Here is a 21,372-nt window from a genome sequence, read left to right as displayed (position 1 = left end):
TGGATTACTCTGCACCCCACCATTTTCTTTAATGTTAACAAAATCAGCGCTATCAAATATTTTCAAAGGAGATACAAAAGGATCTCCAAACCTTAAGGGTTTATCTCATAAAGATAACCATCCCCCATTGGGTCATGGGCAACTGGATGTCATAGCAGGCGGTCATGGAGGGTGGGGGAGGGGGGCTACCGGAGATCCACCCTGTCAGACGTGAGCCATCCATGCATTATTCAAGCAGACATATATCTGAATGTAATATTATGTCTGTTAAGACATGTTATCCACCAGCAATTTCAAATATTTTCAGGGGTTACCATGAGTCGTAAACTTTCTGAGACAACCCTCTGACATTAGACAGCAATATATGAGTTTTAGGTTTAGAAGCACCAAAAATACAGACATACATAATTTGATTTTGGGATTATTCACCTCCCATCTGCATTTAATTTAGTCTAGGGATCCCCCTCCTCTACAATTCACAGTAAAACCACAACCAATATATGGCCTCAAAAAAGTACAAGGAAAAACTATGAGCATGTTGTTTTATTCCTTTCCATCACATTTAGAACATTGTGGGTATCCATAAAGAGAAACCTATGCCTCGTGGACAGGGGAGTAAGTGTCGGGGGAACCACTTGGTGATGGTCGAACACATTTTTGAGGTGTCCAAAAAGACCCTCTTTCCCATACAAGAAAACCAATGCTGATAAAGTACAGGGTGGGCCATTTTTTTTATGGATACACCTTAATAAAATGGGAATGGTTGGTGATATTAACTTCCTGTTTGTGGCACATTAGTATATGTGAGGGGGGGGAAACTTTTCAAGATGGGTGGTCGGTCATTTTGAATCCAACTTTTGTTTTTATCAATAGGAAGAGGGTCATGTGACACATCAATCTTATTGGGAATTTCACAAGAAAAACAATGGTGTGCTTGGTTTTAAAGTAACTTTATTCTTTCATGAGTTATTTACACGTTTCTGACCACTTATAAACTGTGTTCAATGTGCTGCCCATTGTGTTGGATTGTCAATGCAACCCTCTTCTCCCACTCTTCACACACTGATAGCAACACCGCAGGAGAAATGCTAGCACAGGCTTCCAGTATCCGTAGTTTCAGGTGCTGCACATTTCGTATCTTCACAGCATAGGCAATTGCCTTCAGATGACCCCAAAGATAAAAGTGTAAGGGGGTCAGATCGGGAGACCTTGAGGGCCATTCAACTGGCCCACGACGACCAATCAACTTTCCAGGTAACTGTTCATCTAAGAATGCTCGGACCTGACACCCATAATGTGGTGGTGCACCATCTTGCTGGAAAAACTCAGGGAACGTGCCAGCTTCAGTGCATAAAGAGGGAAACACATCATCATGTAGCAATTTTGCATATCCAGTGGCCTTGAGGTTTCCATTGATGAAGAATGGCCACACTATCTTTGTACCCCATATACATTTTTTGGTTCCAACAGTCTTGGAGGGATCTATTCAATGTGGGTTAGTGTCAGACCAATAGCGGTGGTTTTGTTTGTTAACTTCACCATTCACATAAAAGTTTGCCTCATCACTGAACAAAATCTTCTGTGTAAACTGAGGGTCCTGTTCCAATTTTTGTTTTGCCCATTCTGCAAATTCAGTGCGCCGATCTGGGTCATCCTCGTTGAGATGCTGCAGTAGCTGGAGTTTGTAAGGGTGCCATTTGTGAGTAGCTAATATCCGCCAAAGGGATGTTCGACTAATGCCACTCTCCAGTGACATGCGACAAGTGCTACGCTGTGGGCTCTTGCTGAATGAAGCTAGGACAGCCACTGATGTTTCTTCATTAGTGACAGATTTCATGCGTCCACATTTTGGCAAATCCAACTCTAAACCAGTTTCACGAAACTTAGCAAGCAGTTTGCTAACTGTAGCATGGGAGATGGCTGGTCTCGTAGGCTGTCTTGCATTGAAATCTGCTGCAATGACCCGGTTACTGCGTTCACCAGACATCAACACAATTACTATCCGCTCCGCACGTGTTAACCTCGGTGACATGTCAATAGCTGTAAACAAAGAGAAACTTGTAAATAACTCATGAAAGAATAAAGTTACGTTAAAACCAATCATCTTTCTTGTGAAAAAGTTTGATGTGTCACATTACCCTCTTCCTATTGAAAAAAACAAAAGTTGGATTCAAAATGTCTGACTTCAAAATGGCTGCCATGGTCACCACCCATCTTGAAAAGTTTCCCCCCTCACTTATACTAATGTGCCACAAACAGGAAGTTAATATCACCAACCATTCCCATTTTATTAAGGTGTATCCATATAAATGGCCCACCATGTATAATGACTTGTAGAATGTATACAACGGTCACTCGGCTGTCCCAGGAGAGTCTATCAGAACCATCCAGTAACAAAGAGGAATTCCACTGATCAAAACTTCTGACGTGTCAAAAATGATGGATGACCTTTAAGGATGTGACAGTTGTTGTCTTGCTGCAAATTTTGCATATGGAGCCCTGAAAGCTTCAAGCAACCCCTCTGATCTTGGCAGGTAAGGAATGGGCTTGTCTTCAGGTCCTGGGTCATCATCTCTCAAGGATGTCATAGGAAAGGACTATATGACTCACTCAGCGATGACATAGAAAAGGACCAAGTGAATCACTCAGAGATGTCATAGGAAAGGACCATATGAATCATTCACAGGTTCCCACCTTAGCTTGCAGCGATGGCTCCTAATAATTTTCTTTCTTGCAGCCATGCTTTTGCTATCTTCATACCCATTTGTTCCCTCATCTACCATTTTTTTTTCTGATGTCTTTCTAATGTGGAATAAAGTTTCCTTTTTTATTTATCCAATAGTTCTGTCAATGATTATATCACTTGACTTATGTACAAGAGCCCCTTTCCTGTCCTACTTGTACATAAAAGTGATTGCGATCCTGCCTTTCCCCATAAATTAGAATACATTTTCTATTTTTACAGCTGACTTCAAGTGCCAGCCGGGGAGGTTTCAATGCGGCACCGGACTTTGCGCCCTCCCAGCTTTTATCTGCGACGGAGAAAACGATTGCGGGGACAATTCAGATGAACTCAACTGTGGTAGGTGATTATGTAAAGATTGCCGGATGAGCATTGCACTTGAAGAGAGCACAGGCTCCACTGATTTAGCATCAAGAGGAACGTTTCTTATAATTTCTCGACTCGCTTTTCAGACACCTACGCCTGTCTGTCTGGTCAGTTCAAATGCACCAAGAAGCAGAAATGCATCCCGATAAATCTCCGATGCAATGGCCAGAACGACTGCGGAGATGAAGAAGATGAGATTGATTGCCGTAAGTTCACCGTGATCTTTACGCAAATGTGCAAAAGCAACATAGTGAAATCAATTAACTAGATAAGATTGTCTTCTCCGGTGAAGTAAGTCAACTTTACTAAACCAATGGGTTTCCAATGTAGAAATGTAGAAATGAATCTTTGTAAATGCTTGATATTGCTATAAAGGAGCAATGTAAGACAGATGAGAATGGACGCCCAGTCTACATGAGTGTAACCCCCTACAGAAACACATGACATCAAAGTACGCCCAAAGCTACCATCATATTACGCTGCTGATTAACGGCTTGACCAGCGTGCCCCCTACAGATACTGTATGCGTCATGTATCATAGATAGAGAACCTAGGAATAAATGGAATGCTCTTTTATCACAGATCTAGATTATTACTCCACATGTTAGACCAGCATGTGGAGTTTAAGGGATCATGTGACTTTCACCTTTAACCCATGCAAGGAGGTCTGGACTTTGCTGTATGACTGATTCCTGGGTTACAATCTACAGAATAACCATAGATTGGCAGAAGTAGTGCTGATACAGAAGTAGAGTAGTCCGGAACATAGCCAAGGGTCGACAACAGGATAGCTGTTCAAATGAGGAAATTTAAAGGACAAAATGAGAGTGTAATCAGGAATGTAGCGAAGGGTCCAAACTAGAAGTTGGACAATGAATGCCAGGTAGACGATCGAAAGGGTGAGGCAGAAGTGAGGTCAGGAACAAGCTGAGGTCAGAATTAGGAACAATCTGTAGTCTATAGCAAAACGTAGTTACAGGAGCTAGAAAATGTATGTATCTTAATGACTATGCAAAGCAGCATTCCCTTGGGAATAGGCTAAAGTACTAGGCACGGTCCATGGACAAGCTTGCACTGGTCCAGGACAACACTTTTCAATGTGTACATTTTCTCTGAGAGTCTTGATTGGAGATACATAGGGTATTAGTCTACAGTCGCACAGCAGTGAAAAATAGCCATGTGACAGTCTTTTGGTTCACTGCCATAACACGGCAATTTTCAAAACCAGTTGAAGTCAGTGGGAATATATATTTTTTTGTTTTTGTTTTAATGGCCAGTGAGTAGCGGGCATGAAAAATAGGAAATTATCTATTTTCGGCCATTTTCCCGGACAGGTGGACCCATTGAGATCAATGGGGCCTTTTTTAACAGCTGTTTAGACAGGAGTGCATGTGTGAAAAATGGCCTTTTAGAGGTTAGAAAAAATGACTGTTCTCATTTATTTTTAGTCGCTCCTCATTTGATGGGGAAGGACCCTCTCTTGGAGCACTTGGTGACATCTTCACTCTGGGAGTGCAGGGCCTTCTGCATCAAGTAATGTGTGACTGTCCCTGCCCATGCAACTGAATAAGTTCTTTATTTTTTATTATTATTTTTTTTTTTTTGCACAAGCAGATCTTGGGGACACCAATGCGGGCATAAATAGTACTGTGAGCCACTAATGGGGGCATTAATACTCGGAGACACTAATGGGGGCATTCATTACACTGCAGAGGTCACTTTGGGAGCCATTATTTACACTGAGGAGCACTATGGGGGCCATGTGATGTCCAGGGGGCACTATGGGGGGGGGGGAGGCATTATGTATACCGTGAGGGCACTGCAGGAGTTTAGATATTAAAATTAGCCAATTAAATGTATCTGTTTTTAACAACCATTAAAACAGGTTGCAAAATGGATGCAAAATGGCAATTTAAAAATGGACAGACATGCACACATGGATGTAAAATGGCCATGAAAAACTTACTGTGTCTGTTCTTAATAGCCTTTTTTTAATCACTGTCATGTGAATGTAGCCTTACAGCTATGTCTGTAAGAAACAGCTGGCTAAATATTTAAGTATCAAGATGAGGATTGCTACATCTGTAGATATTAGATGTAAACAATAATTAGATAGAAAGAAACAGACTTTTCTTACAGCATACAGCTTCTTTAAGAGTCAGTCTAACAATACTGAATGCCCAGGTTATCATTCAGACGGATACAGTCCAGACAATGTCCTCCCCCTCACTATATGTAGGCACAGTACGATTTAAACCCTTTCTGAGCTGGCAACAATTTATTACAATCTTCCTATAAGCCCACACACCAGAAAGGAAATCTATTTAAAGTCCTAATCTTCCCCAGATACATGGAAAACCGCATCGTCTTCCCACCTACATGAAAAATACAGTGAGAAGCTTCCATATTTCAGTGTATGCCTAATGGATTTTTTCACCTTAACACCCACTGAATGCAAATCTCCAGAATATCTCCACAGTTATGGATGAATTCACCTTTTTTTTTTCTATTCACAGCAGAAAACAGCTGCTCTCCCGACCACTTCCAATGTAAAACCACAAAGCATTGTATATCTAAACTGTGGGTGTGCGATGAAGACGCCGACTGTGCGGACGGCTCCGACGAAGCAAACTGCGGTGAGCACCAACAGCCGAGCGCGTGTCTTGCAGCCATGTAAACGACAGACGCAGACGTTTTGTCTACAAAGCCTTTGGTTTCATGTTCTCTGCCTCTTCTCAGTTTTGTAGATCTGCAGAATGTGTCAATGGATATTATTCTTTTTTAGTTTTTGATTGAGACTAGAAACAAAATGTTCTGCCCTGCGTGTGGAATCAGAAATGGGATCAACTGGCTAAACATGGGGTTTATGGGAGAGAAGGGATCGAGGTGATGTGACCTAAAAGGAGTTTCTGGGAATTAAATGTTGGTTGACAACCTTCAGAATACAGTAGGCCTTTAGAAAAGATGAACATTTTTTTTAATTTTTATTGTCAAATTTAATATTTTGATTTGGGTACAAATTGATTCTACCTGAATCAAAAGAACTTTGCCTGGAAAAGCCTCTACTTCTCTTTCTCCCTCTCTGTCTCACCCTCTATTCCCCCCCCCCTCTCTCCCTCTCTCACTCTCTTGAAAGAGGGGACGAGAGAAGGGGGAGAGAGAGCTCTCAGAGATGGGGAGGAAAGAGGGCGCTCCCGAGAGGCTCTCCCTCTTTCTCTCTTTCCCTCTCTTTCTCTCTCTCTCCCTCTTTTTTCCTTTTTCTCTCTCTTTTTCTTTATCTGCCTCTTTCTCTCTCTCTCTTTATCTCTCAATATCCCTCTTTTTCTTTCTCTCTTCCTCTTTTTCTGCCTCTCTTTCTCCCTCTCTCTTTATCTCTCTCTATCTCCCCATCTTTCTCTTTCTCTCTCCGTGAAAATTTTGCCCAATTTGAATTTCAAAAAATCCTGACAAGTCCAAATTTTGGGAAAAAATGTGAATCAAATGTTGATTCTGAAGAATCAATGAAGGTATTACATAGGGTATATACTCAACGCAACAGTTAAAAGCAGCCATGTGATGGACATTGTTTTAACTGCCGTTACACAGCCATTTTCAGAACTGATTGAAGTCAGTGGGGCTATTCATATGTCGTCTTTCCCATAACATCTGCCATTGGCTTACCTAGGGAAGGAGAGGAGGGAGGGAACGAAGACACTTGACCTTGGCCAAAGAATTTACATACAGGACTAGGGCACCAAAAATGGAACCTTTGACCTGAGAGATAGAAAGCCTAGGTATGGCATCTGCCAATGGGAGACTGTTGGCAGGTCCCTCTGCTCATGAGACTCACTCCTCAATCCTCATGATATGGTTGGGTTGGGACGATTTTTCTCTTCAAAGGTATGGCCTGAACATTCCTCAAAAGTCTCTTAAGAATATTAAATGAGCATACTGCATATCAGTGCTGTTATCTTGTATATTTTTTGCATTTTTATGCAGATTTTATGCTCCTGTCATTAATATAATTTTACATTTGGCTGCATCCTGCTTTAATATACATAGATGGGCAGATGACTCAATGGTGTCCTGTAGACTTCCAGCAACTAATAGTCACAGAGAACAAGTTGATCAAAGATTCCGTGTGCAGATTTATAAATATGCATAGGCTAGCATACTCTGTAAGCTGCTATTCTAGGCTCAGCAGTGACTAGTATTTTGCACTTGTGAAACTGGTTAAAGTAATTAGCTACCTACTGTGAAAAAAAACCTTGTATCTGTAATTCATTACTTTTCCTGAATGCATCTCTTAGCTCCACAATTAGAACAGAGTCAAAGGTCCAAGCTGGTAATTAAGAGCTGCATAGTAAATTAACCTTTGTATCCCATTATATCGAAGACAAATGTAATCTCTTGTCACTTCCATATCTTACTAATGCAGAAAACATAAGAAATGAGATATTGATACCTGCAGCATCAAATGAACAATTGTAATGTTCCTTCAATTAGTGTTAAATTCACAGCCTGAGGCACATTTCTACATTGCATGGATCGCAACATTGTACGTGTGCTTTTCATGTGTATTTACATATACTGTACACTGGCTAATTAGATGTTACATTGTTTATTTGGGCTGTTTATAATGTATGCATTTAATTGTTTGAATGATCATAGCAAAGGCATATTAATGAATTAATTATATCATAAATCCACTGCTGTAAAAACATAATCATAGCATCCCTACAGAGTACTCTGCCTCTTTATTATACACACACAGACTTGTTTTTGGTCCCAACCAGCCACATACCAGGAAACATTAAAAAATTACACGTATGTCACTGTATGATAACATGTCTCCATGATTCACAGACTGGATTTTGGTCCTTAAAACTCATCAGGAAACAGGACACAGTTACATAGGAGTCACTATACAATATGCAGTTCAGTTGCTCCAAGATCCACAGACTTGTTGTTGGTCCTTACCAACCAGGTAATAGGGAGCATAAAACGTTACATGTAAGTCACTGTACATACTATACAGTACACTACCTCTCCATGATTCACAGTTGAGTTTTTGGTCCTTACCAGTCAAGTAACAAGTACAGTAGAATAGAAATTGCATGCTATTCACTACACAATAGACTACCTTTTTTATCATCCACAGACTTGTTGTTGGTCCTTACTAGTGTTGAGCACGAATATTTGAATAACCAATTTTAATTGCGAATATCGGCACTTCGAGAATTTGCGAATATTTAGAACATAGTGTTATATATTCGTAATGACGAATATTATTATTATTTTTTTTGTTTATTAACACAGTACACATCAGGTGATCATCCCTCCCTTCTTCTAGCTTGTGGGCCAATGAAAAGGCTTTGTCTGAGCTTAGCAACATCCCTAGCAACCAATAGGAAAGTTGCCTACCCCTTACTATTGCCGAAAATTAGCAATTGCGAATATATTGGAGCATTCAATCTGTATATAAAGCTATAGTAATGTTCTGCAGTGTCAACCATTTTCTTCAGTCTCATGAAACTTATACCAGCTTGAAAAAATGTAGCTATAGTGACCCATGCCTGTATTTCACGCGCATTACGCAAATATTACATTGCCGATTTTCGCAATCAAAAATATAATCTCGAATTCTCGAATTTGCAAATATATAACGAATATTCTACAAAATATTTGCAAAATATTGCGGATTCGAACATTGCCCCTGCCGCTCATCACTAGTCCTTACCAGCCATGTAACAGGAAGCATAACACAATAAATGTAAGTCATTGTATTGACTGTACAGTACACTGCCTCTTCATGATTCACAGATATATTTTTGGTCCTTAGAATTCACACATCAGAAAACAGGACACGATTACATATGAGTGACAATACAATATGCTGTTGCTCCAAGATCCACGGACTGGCTTTTGGTTCTTATCAATCAGATAACAGGAAGCATAAAAAATAAATACATGTTATTCACTATACAATGCACTACTACTTTATCGTTCACAGACCTGTTGTTGGTCCTTACTAGCCAGGTAACAGGAAGCATAAAACATTACATGTAAGACACTGTACTTACAATCAATACATCGCCTCTCTATGATTTATAGACTTGTTTTTGGTCCCTTAATAGTGATGAGGGGCAGGGGTCAGATTCGAATTTGCGATATTTCGCAAATATTTTGTAAAATATTCATCGAACATTTGCAAATTTGAATATTCTTTTTATTTAACTTTTTTTTTACTTCAAAATTCGGCAATGTAATGATTGCATAATATGCAAATAATATGCAAACCATACAGGCGTGGTTCAAAAAGGAATATATAGCACTGTATTGAATATAGTGGTAAATATTAGTTTTTTAGAATATTCAGCATTTTTTTCCATCTGAAGCCATGATTCCTCCCTGCTTAAGTTGCTTGAGAAAGATTTTACAAAGTTATTTTTGGTCGTTACCAGGCAGGTAACAAGAAGCATTAGAAAATTCCACGTCCCTGTAAGCAAAGTACACTGCTTCTCCATGATTTACAGACTTGTTTTTGATCCTGACAGGACACAATTAGATACAATTCACTATACAATATGCTGCAAGATCCACAGACTTGTATTTAGTTCTTACAGGCTTGGTAAAAGGAATACAAACACATGTTACAAGGAAGGAATCTTGGGTAAAATATGATATAACCTGAGTACAACTTTTCTTATAATGTTTATATGGTTGTGTATATTAAAGCAATAGACTGTCCTTCAAAATCCCCCGATACACAACTCTCTGGTAGCAGGAATTCAGTATACTACATGTACCTTTGGATGTGAATGGAGCAATGATAATGATGTAAGTAGAGCAAAGTATTTACCATGTTAGTCAAAGTGGCTGCTAGGACTCTAAAAGATCCTCAGAATGAATAGGCAGTGGTTCTTTAAGTTCTAATACAATAAACCTAATTACTGTATTTGTTGTTTTTCAAAAATAATTAAAATAATATGGTTCCTGATGCTCTGCTGGCTTCTTAGTTGTGGTAGATTATTGTCTAGATTTTTTTTTTCTTTGCAAAAATTATTCACCAACCACGAAAAACGTCCTAATATCCGAAGAAAGCAGCTCTCGTTTAATGAACATCATAAACTATAACACAACGCACGGCCCGTGTAGATTCTGGAGAAACAAACACACATTTATCCATGCTGTTCCACCATAAATTCCTGAATGTATGTTGCGTACATTTCATTTATATTACGGGGAGCATTCAGCGAATTGCTGTGTTAATTACTTAGATAAATTGTTTTCAACATTAGCACAGAGACTATGTCCAACTCATTAAACCCATCAATGGCTATAACCAATAAATGAGAATGCGCTGGTAATTAAAGAACAAACAAACCCTCTCTGGTTTCATGTTCAAAATGAATGATTTGATTCAAGACGGTAGACTCTATCCATGCTTAACACAAAAGGAGCTCATTTGAAAGCCTGGGTCCTTTGGTTGTCCATTGATTTCAACGGGTTCCCCATTACCCGTTAGCATTAACATTGCAATTCCTCTGCACCCAACAACTGTGAGCTTAGAACTAGGGTGCTTCAGACCCAAAATTTTAGAAAAATATGTCCAACTTTAACAATACAATATGGGAATGCATGGGCTAGTAGGGCACAGCTTTTGTGTTCAAAATGAACTCATTTGATAGGCTGAGTGGTGTGGTTGTCTATTGGTTTCAATGGATTTCCCGTAACCCATGAGCTTTGACATTGCAGTTCCTCTACATCCAACAACAGTGAGCCCTAATTCTCCACGGAGACCCAAAATCTTAGATGAATGTATCCAACGTGAACAATCCTATATGGGAAAGTATGGGATAGTAGGGTACAGCTTTAGGACTAGGGTGCTTCAGACCCACCAAGGAGATGAGTGATTGTCCCCCTGGTTATACAGAACATGTATAACTCCACTAAAATCCTGATGGATCTTTTGGACTTTTGTTTATCTAGCCCCTATGAGAACCCAATGGAGGATCTTCTGGATGGAGCACATTTCACTTTGGTAGGGTAGATTAAAACATTTTATTAATATCCATTTCTGCAGGCAATGAATGACTGAAGAACCCATGTTGACTTCTTCTCCATCTTACCATCCATTTTGTAGTATCTTTTTCAGTGATCTCATACGCTAGGTGTTGCCACCAATGCCCTTCTATTCTTCATCTGTTCAGCAATTTGAATTTTACAAGACCTGAATACAGAAACTCAGCAGGTTTATATAATGATTACACAAGTTCTTTTATTTCCAATGGGTTGCCACAATGTCTGCCATGTGGTGGTAAAAATTGCAGTATGGCACAGTGTTTCTTAACTGCTGCCTTGTGGATGCCTTTATTTTTTCTTGTATTTTCTTATTATTTATTAAGCAGAATTTCCTTTTTTACTTACAGATAAAAAGACCTGCAGCCCGCATGAGTATCAGTGCAAAAATAAGAATTGCATTCCCGATCACTGGCGATGTGATGGTCAAAATGACTGTGGAGATAACTCAGATGAGGAATTATGCAGTAAGTGTTTTCAGCGTGTTGTAGAATACTGTGCAGACTTTTTTTTTTTAAGTATAATGTTTTCAGAAATCTTGCAACTAGTCGGAAATATATACAGCAGTTTAGATATAGGAAGTCCATCTCCTTTCAAAAGGTTCTACGGAACTATACAGCATATTGTACCTATCTTTTCAGATGACTTATTAGAATAAGCTGCCATATGTGTATACTTGTTTTACCCTTATGATACCAGAGGTTTTTTGTTTTCATTTTTATGGCATACAATGTAGTGGGAAGTGGGAAAAAAATTCCAAATGGGGTGGAATTAGAAAAAATTCCTCCACCTTTTTATGGGATTTGTCCCTACAGCTTTCCCTTTGTGGAAAAACTAACTTGTGCTCTTCATTCTCTGGGTCAATAAGATTACAAACATACCACGTATTTATATTTTATTTATGTCTAAATAGTATAAAAATAAATAAAAACGTTGAAATATATATTTTTTTTTACATCACCATATTCTTACCCCCATTGCGTTTTTATAGTTATATCTACTGAGCTGTGTGAGGGCTAATTTTTTGTAGGGCGAGCTTTAGTTTTATTGATACCCTTTTGGAGTATGTATGACTTTTTAATCACATTTCATTATTTATGATTATTTTTATATTTTATTAGTACAGGCATTTTCAAACGCGGTGATGCCCATGATGTTTATATTTTTTGTTATTTATGTATTTATTTGTTATTTATGTATTTATTTTTTTACTCTACAGAAAATTTCTGATATATTCATATTGGTACAGAATTGCATTTTTTTTTTTCTGTTGGCTTGCCACCTGCTGGCCAAATAAAGAATTGTAGCTTCAATACCCTGGGTCTCTTCAGAGAGACCCAGCATATTGAAATCAATGACCGGAATTCTTATTGGCCGTAGAAGATGCCAGTAAGAACGCTGGAACCGTGAGCTTCCAGGTTTTTCACCCTTTAGATGCAATGATCACACTTGATCAAGGCATATAAAGGTTTTAATGACAAAGGTCTGAAATATTGCCGATTGTGGTCATTAGCTGCAGGTCTCTACTGTTTGAAACAGCGGAGACCCACCGGCCATTGCTCCAGTGCCATACATGTACGGCTCTGGTAGCGAAAGGATTAATAGAACTATATCTGACCATTATACAACTAGATTATACGACTAATATCTTGGGCATTTTAGTATTTTAGCAGTTTTCTCCTTTGTATCCAGTATCTCTAATTATTAGCTGTCTATCAGCTGATGGCTGACTAGCTTCTCCTCATAGACTACTCATAGTGATGGCATATTCTGCTTCCTAGCTCTCTCACTCACTCTAAGAGAACTGTATAGAACGTTATAGAGAAGTAATGAACAGTATAAATGTGAATAAAGCTCCTTGGGTGAGCTATACCACTTACTATTAGCTGATGAAACTGCTGAATCATGTCTCTCGCTGCACTTCCTTTCTCCTTTTCTCCCCTCCCCTCTCCATAGATTTCTATATGATGTTATCTGATCTTTTTGAGAGCAGACAGCTTGTCTTGATCTCACAAGATGTATTTCTCACAAACTTAAGAGACAAAGTTAGTTTAGTAAGGGGGGAGCTGATAACAAGAGAACAGGGCATATTACTCCGATAAGGTTATACCCAACAAGCACAGAGGCTAGTCCATACAGATAGCTATGCTCAGTACTACAGCCCATTCATGTGTAAACAATACCGATCCCTTCATTGTGCTGATTTACAGAGGATAGGCCAATACCGATCAAGCATTGATGGTCAATACTAAGGATGGGCTAAAGGGATTAAAGGGACAGTACTGTTGATTGCTGCTGTTCCCAGTGAGCAAACTCCAGTGATCGCACACTTGTCAACAATCCTATGAATAAGTGATAAAGGTTTTTCAAGAACAATCCCATTTAAAGTCACTGGCAACCTTTATCTCTCCAAATCAGTTTTTTTTTGTGTGTATTATAGACCACAGAGCTATGATTTATTGGTAAGGTTACCAGTTTAACATATTTCCTGTAATTGAACAGCCTGCCGGATCTCTCTGCATTCTGTTCCCATCAGGCCCCATTAACTATAGCAATGCTGGAATGCAGAGGGTGTGGGACTAGCCCATCACGAATACAACTGCACTAAAAAGACTGCTGTTTAACTATATGTTGACCATACAAAACTATTCGGAATTCATAGTGCACAAGTAAAAAGGAGAACACTTCACCATATGAATGCTTAACCAATAAATCGCAACAATTAACTCTTTAGTGTGAATTTAACTCTTTAGCAGTGATCCACTGAGTTACTGCAAATCCATGGGACAAGTCTGATGAAATCAAGATGATAAATGACAGGGGGGAAAAAAGCAGTCTCTACAACATTACAGGCTTTTATTCAGAGGCCACATTTTGTTTGACTGTATTGAGATAATTGCATGTTGATTCTAGGGAATAAAATTCCGGTATTGACAGTCTGGAATAAAGTGAATGTTGTGAGCGCAGCTGTTATTTGTCTTGTATGTGACCTTTTTAGAAAGGCATAGATAACACCACATCAAACGCTTATAATTATTGTCCTGTCTCCATATATTACATATCGTCAGAATAATTGAGAATGTATAGATTTCATGTACTCTCCAGATATCAATCAAAACCATAGATCTTTCAAGCCTGTATTTATCTTTTTGATTCAATAGATTTATTTTTAAAGGTACAGGATCATTTTATAGTTGCTGTCTGCTCAGGGGATAATCATTGATCTGCAATAAATTGAGTGACTTCATATAAAGAGGAGCTGTCATCTCCCCTGGCACGTCTGTTTCGCTAACTGCTTATATTTCTCAGGAAATAACAATTTTGGATCCTTTTCATGAAAGTTATGAATTGTGCAGTCTTACTCTTATTTCTCCTAGAAATTTATGATATACAGTAACTGATCACTGGGTGTTTCCAATTGGGGGTGCATCCTTACACAAGGACATTGTCCAGCCAGTGTTGACCAGTGCCAGGCTGTGCAGGGACATACTCCATTTGACAAAGTAAATGGTAACACCCAGTGATCAATTTATTCATACATTTTCTAAGAGGAATAGCAGAGAAGTGTCACAATGCAAAGCTATGAGAGAAGATGCTCCATATATTTCATACGCAATGCAAGTATTTACTAAACAGACACGTTGGGATAGGTACTGGCACAGGTCCTTTGTTGAAGACCAATTTCAACTAGAGTGTGACAAAATGCTACTTTTTATTACTTCGTATTCCATTTTTGAAATTCAGTAGATGATGTTTCTTAATTAATTTTGCTCACGACGGGCCGGCCGCCGCCATCTTGATTGAAGGTCTTGTCCGAGATGACATCATCATGCTGGCAGGCATGGTAATGTCATCCTTCACAGCTCACAAGATTTCGGCCGAGATCTTCAAGATGGCGGCGGCCGGCCCGTGGTGAGCAACTGGATCAGGTAAGTATGTTTTTTTTGTTTTTCATTTTACGCTCTGTTATTAATATCAGATGGCGTGATCATATATGCACGCGGCATCTAAGTGGCACAAGGATGGTGAGCGGTGCAATCGCCGCTTCCTGTCATTGCACCAACTAGTTTCAAAGAAATGCACTTTGTGACGAGGCAATTTGTCACAAAGCTGATTTTTTTGTAAAATGCGGCAAAGCAGCCAAATCATATTTTTTTTTTATTGTTTACTCATCAGTAGGCACATCATTGCTCTCCTACATTCCTGCTTGGACTGTAACTAGAGAACAATGCATGGTTCGCTACCGAAACACTGAATTAAGAAACCGTCTACTGTTTGTTTTTTACACTATTTCAGGTTAAATCTATTCGCTACGGCATAGCACAAGGAAATTCTACTTTGCAGTGAATCAAATTTATCCTGAGATTCGCTCATCGCTAGATGTGCCTCTCACTCTTTCATAGTGGATGTGTTTCAGGATAGTAAGACCAGACACTGAGTAGGGATTTTACACTTGTGCTACCTAAACGACTTTTTACATGTATTAACCCCCTCTAAAAGGGGTTGTCCAGAATTTGAAGAAAATGGTTTAGATTATTTTTTTTTGACAACAACAGCGCTACTCCTGTCCATAGGTTGTGCCTGGTATTGCAGACAAGGGTTTCTGGAATATGAAAATAGTCCTTGCTTTATCTTCCAGTAGAACCCCTTTAAAGTATCCTTTTGAGGTGGCCATATTAGATGCATATACTGTAGGTCAACCCCACTGATGTCGACAAGAATGGTGGACTGTCTAATGTGTATGGGAGCCATCTGACTTTCTACTGAGGACAGTTGTTGGAGCAGAGAAGGTTCAGGCTTTTGAATTTTACCATACCAATTAGTGAATCGAGTTGTGTGAATTGAATTGTTTCATCAACCAGAGTTCTTCACCTGCAAGGGGCTGTCACCGTAGCTGAAGATGCTCTTTCTGCCACATGATTGACAGGACCAGACATCTCCGTCAGCCCTGACAATCTCATCCATGCGCCACTGATTTGAGTAACAGTGCAAGTGCAGAGCCTCTGTTTCCGCTTCCACATGCATGCGCAGTTGGTGCTCCAGCTCTGGAAGAAGAGCCCCAGCGCTTGCGCTGCTACTCAGATTGTCAAGGCTGATAGATATGCCCCACCCTGTCACTTGAACGCTGGTTGATGATACAAATTGATTTGTAAGAATCAATTTGCTTATCTCTAATGCACATCCTTATGTTCTTGGATTCTCCACTATTTCTATCAAGATCACATGCATGCTTGGCCAGGTCAGAAAGGATAGCTGTTGGCCAAACAAATGTTCAGACGACAGCTATCTTATGTCGATAGCCAAGGAAGTATTTTGGTGGCCTCTCTCTTTGCTCTGCTTGACTGCTCTGAGAGATCGTCCTGTTTCTTCTGGTCTTGTATTTCCCACACCCCTAATTGCTAATTTCTTGGATCCAACTAGTTCAGTTTGATGGAACAGCGTACACATGCCCTAATTAATAAGAGACATGGTAAACAAATAAAAATAACATAAAAGTAAGGGTGGCCATAGCTGTATTTATAAGGCTATCACCAGGTTGAGAAGGATTTGACTGCTTATGTGTTTACACAACTCATTACATTTAATGCATATGAAGCAAATACACACTGAGCTCCACCTAGTGGTGATTCCAGATACTGAGAATTTTTTACTTTTAAAATGGATTTCTCATGACAGCAAAATGGGATTTGTGGTGCTACAGAATGATAGGGGTCCAAACACTGGACAGATGAACTGCTGGGCAGCAAGAAGCCCACATACTTTTCCTGACAGTTCTCTTTCATTAGTATACTGGTATTGGATGCTTTGTTACTTATATTGTATGTTCAATGTTTTAGCTGCATTACCTTAACATGTTGTAATAGTGTCTTATTTCCCTCATGTTTATTGCAGAACCTCAGACGTGTGCATTGAAAGAGTTTCTCTGCGGGAACGGGGACTGCATTTCCGCCAGGTTTTGGTGTGATGGAGAATACGACTGTGCAGATGGAACGGATGAGGTGATTCTGGCATATTATATACTCCTTCTCCTGTAATAGATACTTTAGTAGATTTTACTGATATATTGTCAAATGAGTACACAAGTAGCAGATCTGAAATTCTTATTTAAAGGGATTGTAAAAATTAATTAATTAATAAATAAGGAATTAGGGTTGTATTTTTTTTTTTTAAAAACAGTGCCATCCATCCTTGGCAGTGTCTGGTATTGCGAGGTAATCCTGTTCAAGTAAAAGGAGCTGAGCTGCAATACTAGAGGCCAGCCTTGGACAATGTTGCACTTTCACTTTTTTGAAAATAAATAAATACGTTTGTAAAAAAAAACTAAATTACAGTAAATATGATGCTGCAGCATGTCCTCACAAAAATACACCTAAAAATAGTGGTGAGAGCGGTATGGGAAAAAAAAATATATATATATACAAGTCCTTCTAAAAAAATTTGCATATTGTGATAAAGTTCATTATTTTCTGTAATGTACTGATAAACATTAGACTTTCATATATTTTAGATTCATTACACACAACTGAAGTAGTTCAAACCTTTTATTGTTTTAATATTGATGATTTTGGCATACAGCTCATGAAAACCTAAATTTCCTATCTAAAAAAATTAGCATATTTCATCCGACCAATAAAAGAAAAGTGTTTTTAATACAAGAAAAGTCCACCTTCAAATAATGATGTTCAGTTCTGCACTCAATACTTGGTCGGGAATCCTTTTGCAGAAATGACTGCTTCAATGCGGCGTGGCATGGAGGCAATCAGCCTATGGCACTGCTGAGGTGTTATGGAGGCCCAGGATGCTTCGATAGCGGCCTTAAGCTCATCCAGAGTGTTGGGTCTTGCGTCTCTCAACTTTCTCTTCCCAATATCCCACAGATTCTCTATGGGGTTCAGGTCAGGAGAGTTGGCAGGCCAATTGAGCCCAGTAATACCATGGTCAGTAAACCATTTACCAGTGGTTTTGGCACTGTGAGCAGGTGCCAGGTCATGCTGAAAAATGAAATCTTCATCTCCATAAAGCTTTTCAGCAGATGGAAGCATGAAGTGCTCCAAAATCTCCTGATAGCTAGCTGCATTGACCCTGCCCTTGATAAAACACAGTGGACCAACACCAGCAGCTGACATGGCACCCCAGACCATCACTGACTGTGGGTACTTGACACTGGACTTCAGGCATTTTGGCATTTCCCTCTCCCCAGTCTTCCTCCAGACTCTGGCACCTTGATTTCCGAATGACATGCAAAATTTGCTTTCATCCGAAAAAAGTACTTTGGACCACTGAGCAACAGTCCTGTGCTGCTTCTATGTAGCCCAGGTCCGGCGCTTCTGCCGCTGTTTCTGGGGAATGCGGCACCTGTAGCCCATTTCCTGCACACGCCTGTACACGGTGGCTCTGGATGTTTCTACTCCAGACTCAGTCCACTGCTTCCGCAGGTCCCCCAAGGTCTGGAATCGGTCCTTCTCCACAATCTTCCTCAGGGTCCGGTCACCTCTTCTCGTTGTGCAGCGTTTTCTGCCACACTTTTTCCTTCCCACAGACTTCCTACTGAGGTGCCTTGATACAGCACTCTGGGCACAGCCTATTCCTTCAGACATGTCTTTCTCTGTCTTACCCTCTTGCTTGAGGGTGTCAATGATGGCCTTCTGGACAGCAGTCAGGTCGGCAGTCTTACCCATGATTGCGGTTTTGAGTAATGAACCAGGCTGGGAGTTTTTAAAAGCCTCAGGAATCTTTTGAAGGTGTTTAGAGTTAATTAGTTGATTCAGATGATTAGGTTAATAGCTCGTTTAGAGAACCTTTTCATGATATGCTAATTTTTTTAGATAGGAATTTGGGGTTTTCATGAGCTGTATGCCAAAATCATCAATATTAAAACAATAAAAGGCTTGAACTACTTCAGTTGTGTGTAATGAATCTAAAATATATGAAAGTCTAATGTTTATCAGTACATTACAGAAAATAATGAACTTTATCACAATATGCAAAATTTTTTAGAAGGACCTGTATATATTACTATATCCAAACTTCAGCATTTTATAAAAGTGACAATCTAAAGATAGATAGATAGATAGATAGATAGATAGATAGATAATAGATAGATAGATAGATAAAACTGAAGAAATTCCACAGCACATCCAAGAGGTAAAATAAATGTAGTGACTTTATTCTGTCTGGTGAATAAAGTCACTACATTTATTTTACCTCTCGGATGTGCTGTGGAATTTCTTCAGTTTATTCGTTTGGAGCAGGATCGTCTCCTCGGCCACTGGCACTCCATCCATATGCAAGAGACTGCAGTGCTGCCTAATTCTCATCTTTCATCTAGATAGATATCTAAAAATCAAATGATGAGGCAGAACTCCAATGTAGATAAAGGGTGTCAGTTGCAATGTTTCAGCCCACTTGTAGCCTACAGTTCATGAGGGATCGCACCCACTCTTCACATCTGCTGCTGCTGCTGCTTTTTGTTATAGATAGATAGATAAATAGATAGATAGATAGATAGATAGATAGATAGATAGATAGATAAATAGATAGATATGATATAGATATTTAGATAGATAGATATGCGATAAATAAATAGATAGATTTTTGATTTGCTACTTCTAGAATATCTTTTTCTAACTTTTGAAAGTTGAAACTTTTCTTTCAACTTCGAATATCATTGAAAATCTACAGCAAATTCAAATATGTTCCTCTAAAAAGGCTCCAGAGGATGGTGAACTGGATTGCAAAAATTGAAATATGGCACTTCAATTCCTTCCTCTCATTTCATTGCAAATAAAGCATTGCCTTGAGCTGCGTTTGTATTTTGCCTGTACCTGGGAGAAAAAAAAAGTGATATCCTTATTCGCCCTCAGAGTAGACAAAGAAACGGTTTATTATCTGTGAACAATAGGAACATTAACTGTTACACCGAGTAAAGCTTTTGGAAAACGTGAATGCTCGTTACCCAGGTTCGGGATAACACTGCGGTGAGGACCAAAAATGATAAGTCACAATGTTTAGTAAAAATATTGAAAACAATGTACTATCGCTACATCAGTGCATGCCTTCACTCGCCAGCAGCAACCGCTGTGTCCTTTATGCCCTTCTGTCCTGACTGGTAGAACGCTGCACCATGATAGGGGGCTCATACCTCTCATAGTTTTATAGAGCCCCTGACATCATTCCATGGTGTGATCCAAATAGGAGACACAATGACCACATCAAAAGAGGCTTTCAAGAGTTTCCTATTTAAAGGTCTAGTAATTCTGAGCTATAAAAAATAAACTTATAAAACAATTGCTGAAATTATTAGCACATATGTAGGTAAGTGTTTCTGGGGGCTCCCAGTATTGAGGATATTTATGAATGGCGCAGGGATTGGATTGGACTTTCTATCTTCCCATAAGTGAAGACTACTAGTGGTTGGACTTTTGGGCCATTTAACGTCTCTATGCCATCTTATGGTTTCTCACCTCAGTTACTTTGTTACTCTGGAGAACCCCTTTAAGCGACTGAGCCCATAGTGTAGCTTTACTACAAAAGGTCTGCTCAGCTCTCTGTTCTTCAGTATATTATTTGCTCCTTAGAATATTATTTTTGATACTCAATGAATGCATTTCCATATTTTTCTGTACCGGACAGAGAAACTGTGCGAACAGCTGCTCCAAAGACCAGTTCCAGTGTGCCACCGGCCAGTGCATAGCCGCCAAATGGAAATGTGATGGACATGAGGACTGTAAAACCGGAGACGATGAGAATAATTGCGAGCCAGGTATTCTAATGATTCAGAGTTCTCATGTCTACTGATGGATATTAGTTTTGAACATATGGCCACATTTTAATAAGCAGCCCTCAGCAGGATCAAGAATATTAAACCAGGCATACTGTCTGGTAGGGTCGATTTTACTGTCTGGCCTTAATAAAGCCCCGCACTTGCGCCGGCCTCTCCATAACTTCATAGCTCCATAGCCTCCGAACTGTCTTACATTTAAACCATTTTCTATGCCTAAACCAGGCATAGAAACTGGTAAATGAGATGGGCCTACCGTACTGTCTGCTTCCCCGGCCCACTCCACGTCCCCTTTTTTAGACCTGGCATGAGCAGAGAGAAGTTGCAGATTGCGGCGCAAAGGACCTTTGCACCACAATCTGCGCCAGAAATATACCTAATTTAGGCACATCTCTGTTTAATAAATGACCCCCGTAGTCTG

General features: G+C 39.5%; 1 protein-coding gene across 1 annotated transcript in view; it reads left to right on the top strand.

Moving 5' to 3' along the window:
* The window catches only part of LRP1B (LDL receptor related protein 1B), a 1,294,122-nt gene that overhangs the window by 1,135,893 nt on the left and 136,857 nt on the right, over nt 1–21,372 (top strand). The window contains 6 exon segments of the mRNA XM_044303104.1: nt 2,966–3,082; nt 3,196–3,315; nt 5,626–5,745; nt 11,521–11,637; nt 17,063–17,169; nt 20,804–20,933. Of these exon segments, the coding sequence (XP_044159039.1) occupies nt 2,966–3,082; nt 3,196–3,315; nt 5,626–5,745; nt 11,521–11,637; nt 17,063–17,169; nt 20,804–20,933 (711 nt within the window).

This window comes from Bufo gargarizans, chromosome 8 (assembly GCF_014858855.1).
Source record: "Bufo gargarizans isolate SCDJY-AF-19 chromosome 8, ASM1485885v1, whole genome shotgun sequence".
NCBI classification, from domain to species: domain Eukaryota; kingdom Metazoa; phylum Chordata; class Amphibia; order Anura; family Bufonidae; genus Bufo; species Bufo gargarizans.
This window is presented reverse-complemented; position numbering and strand designations above follow the sequence as displayed.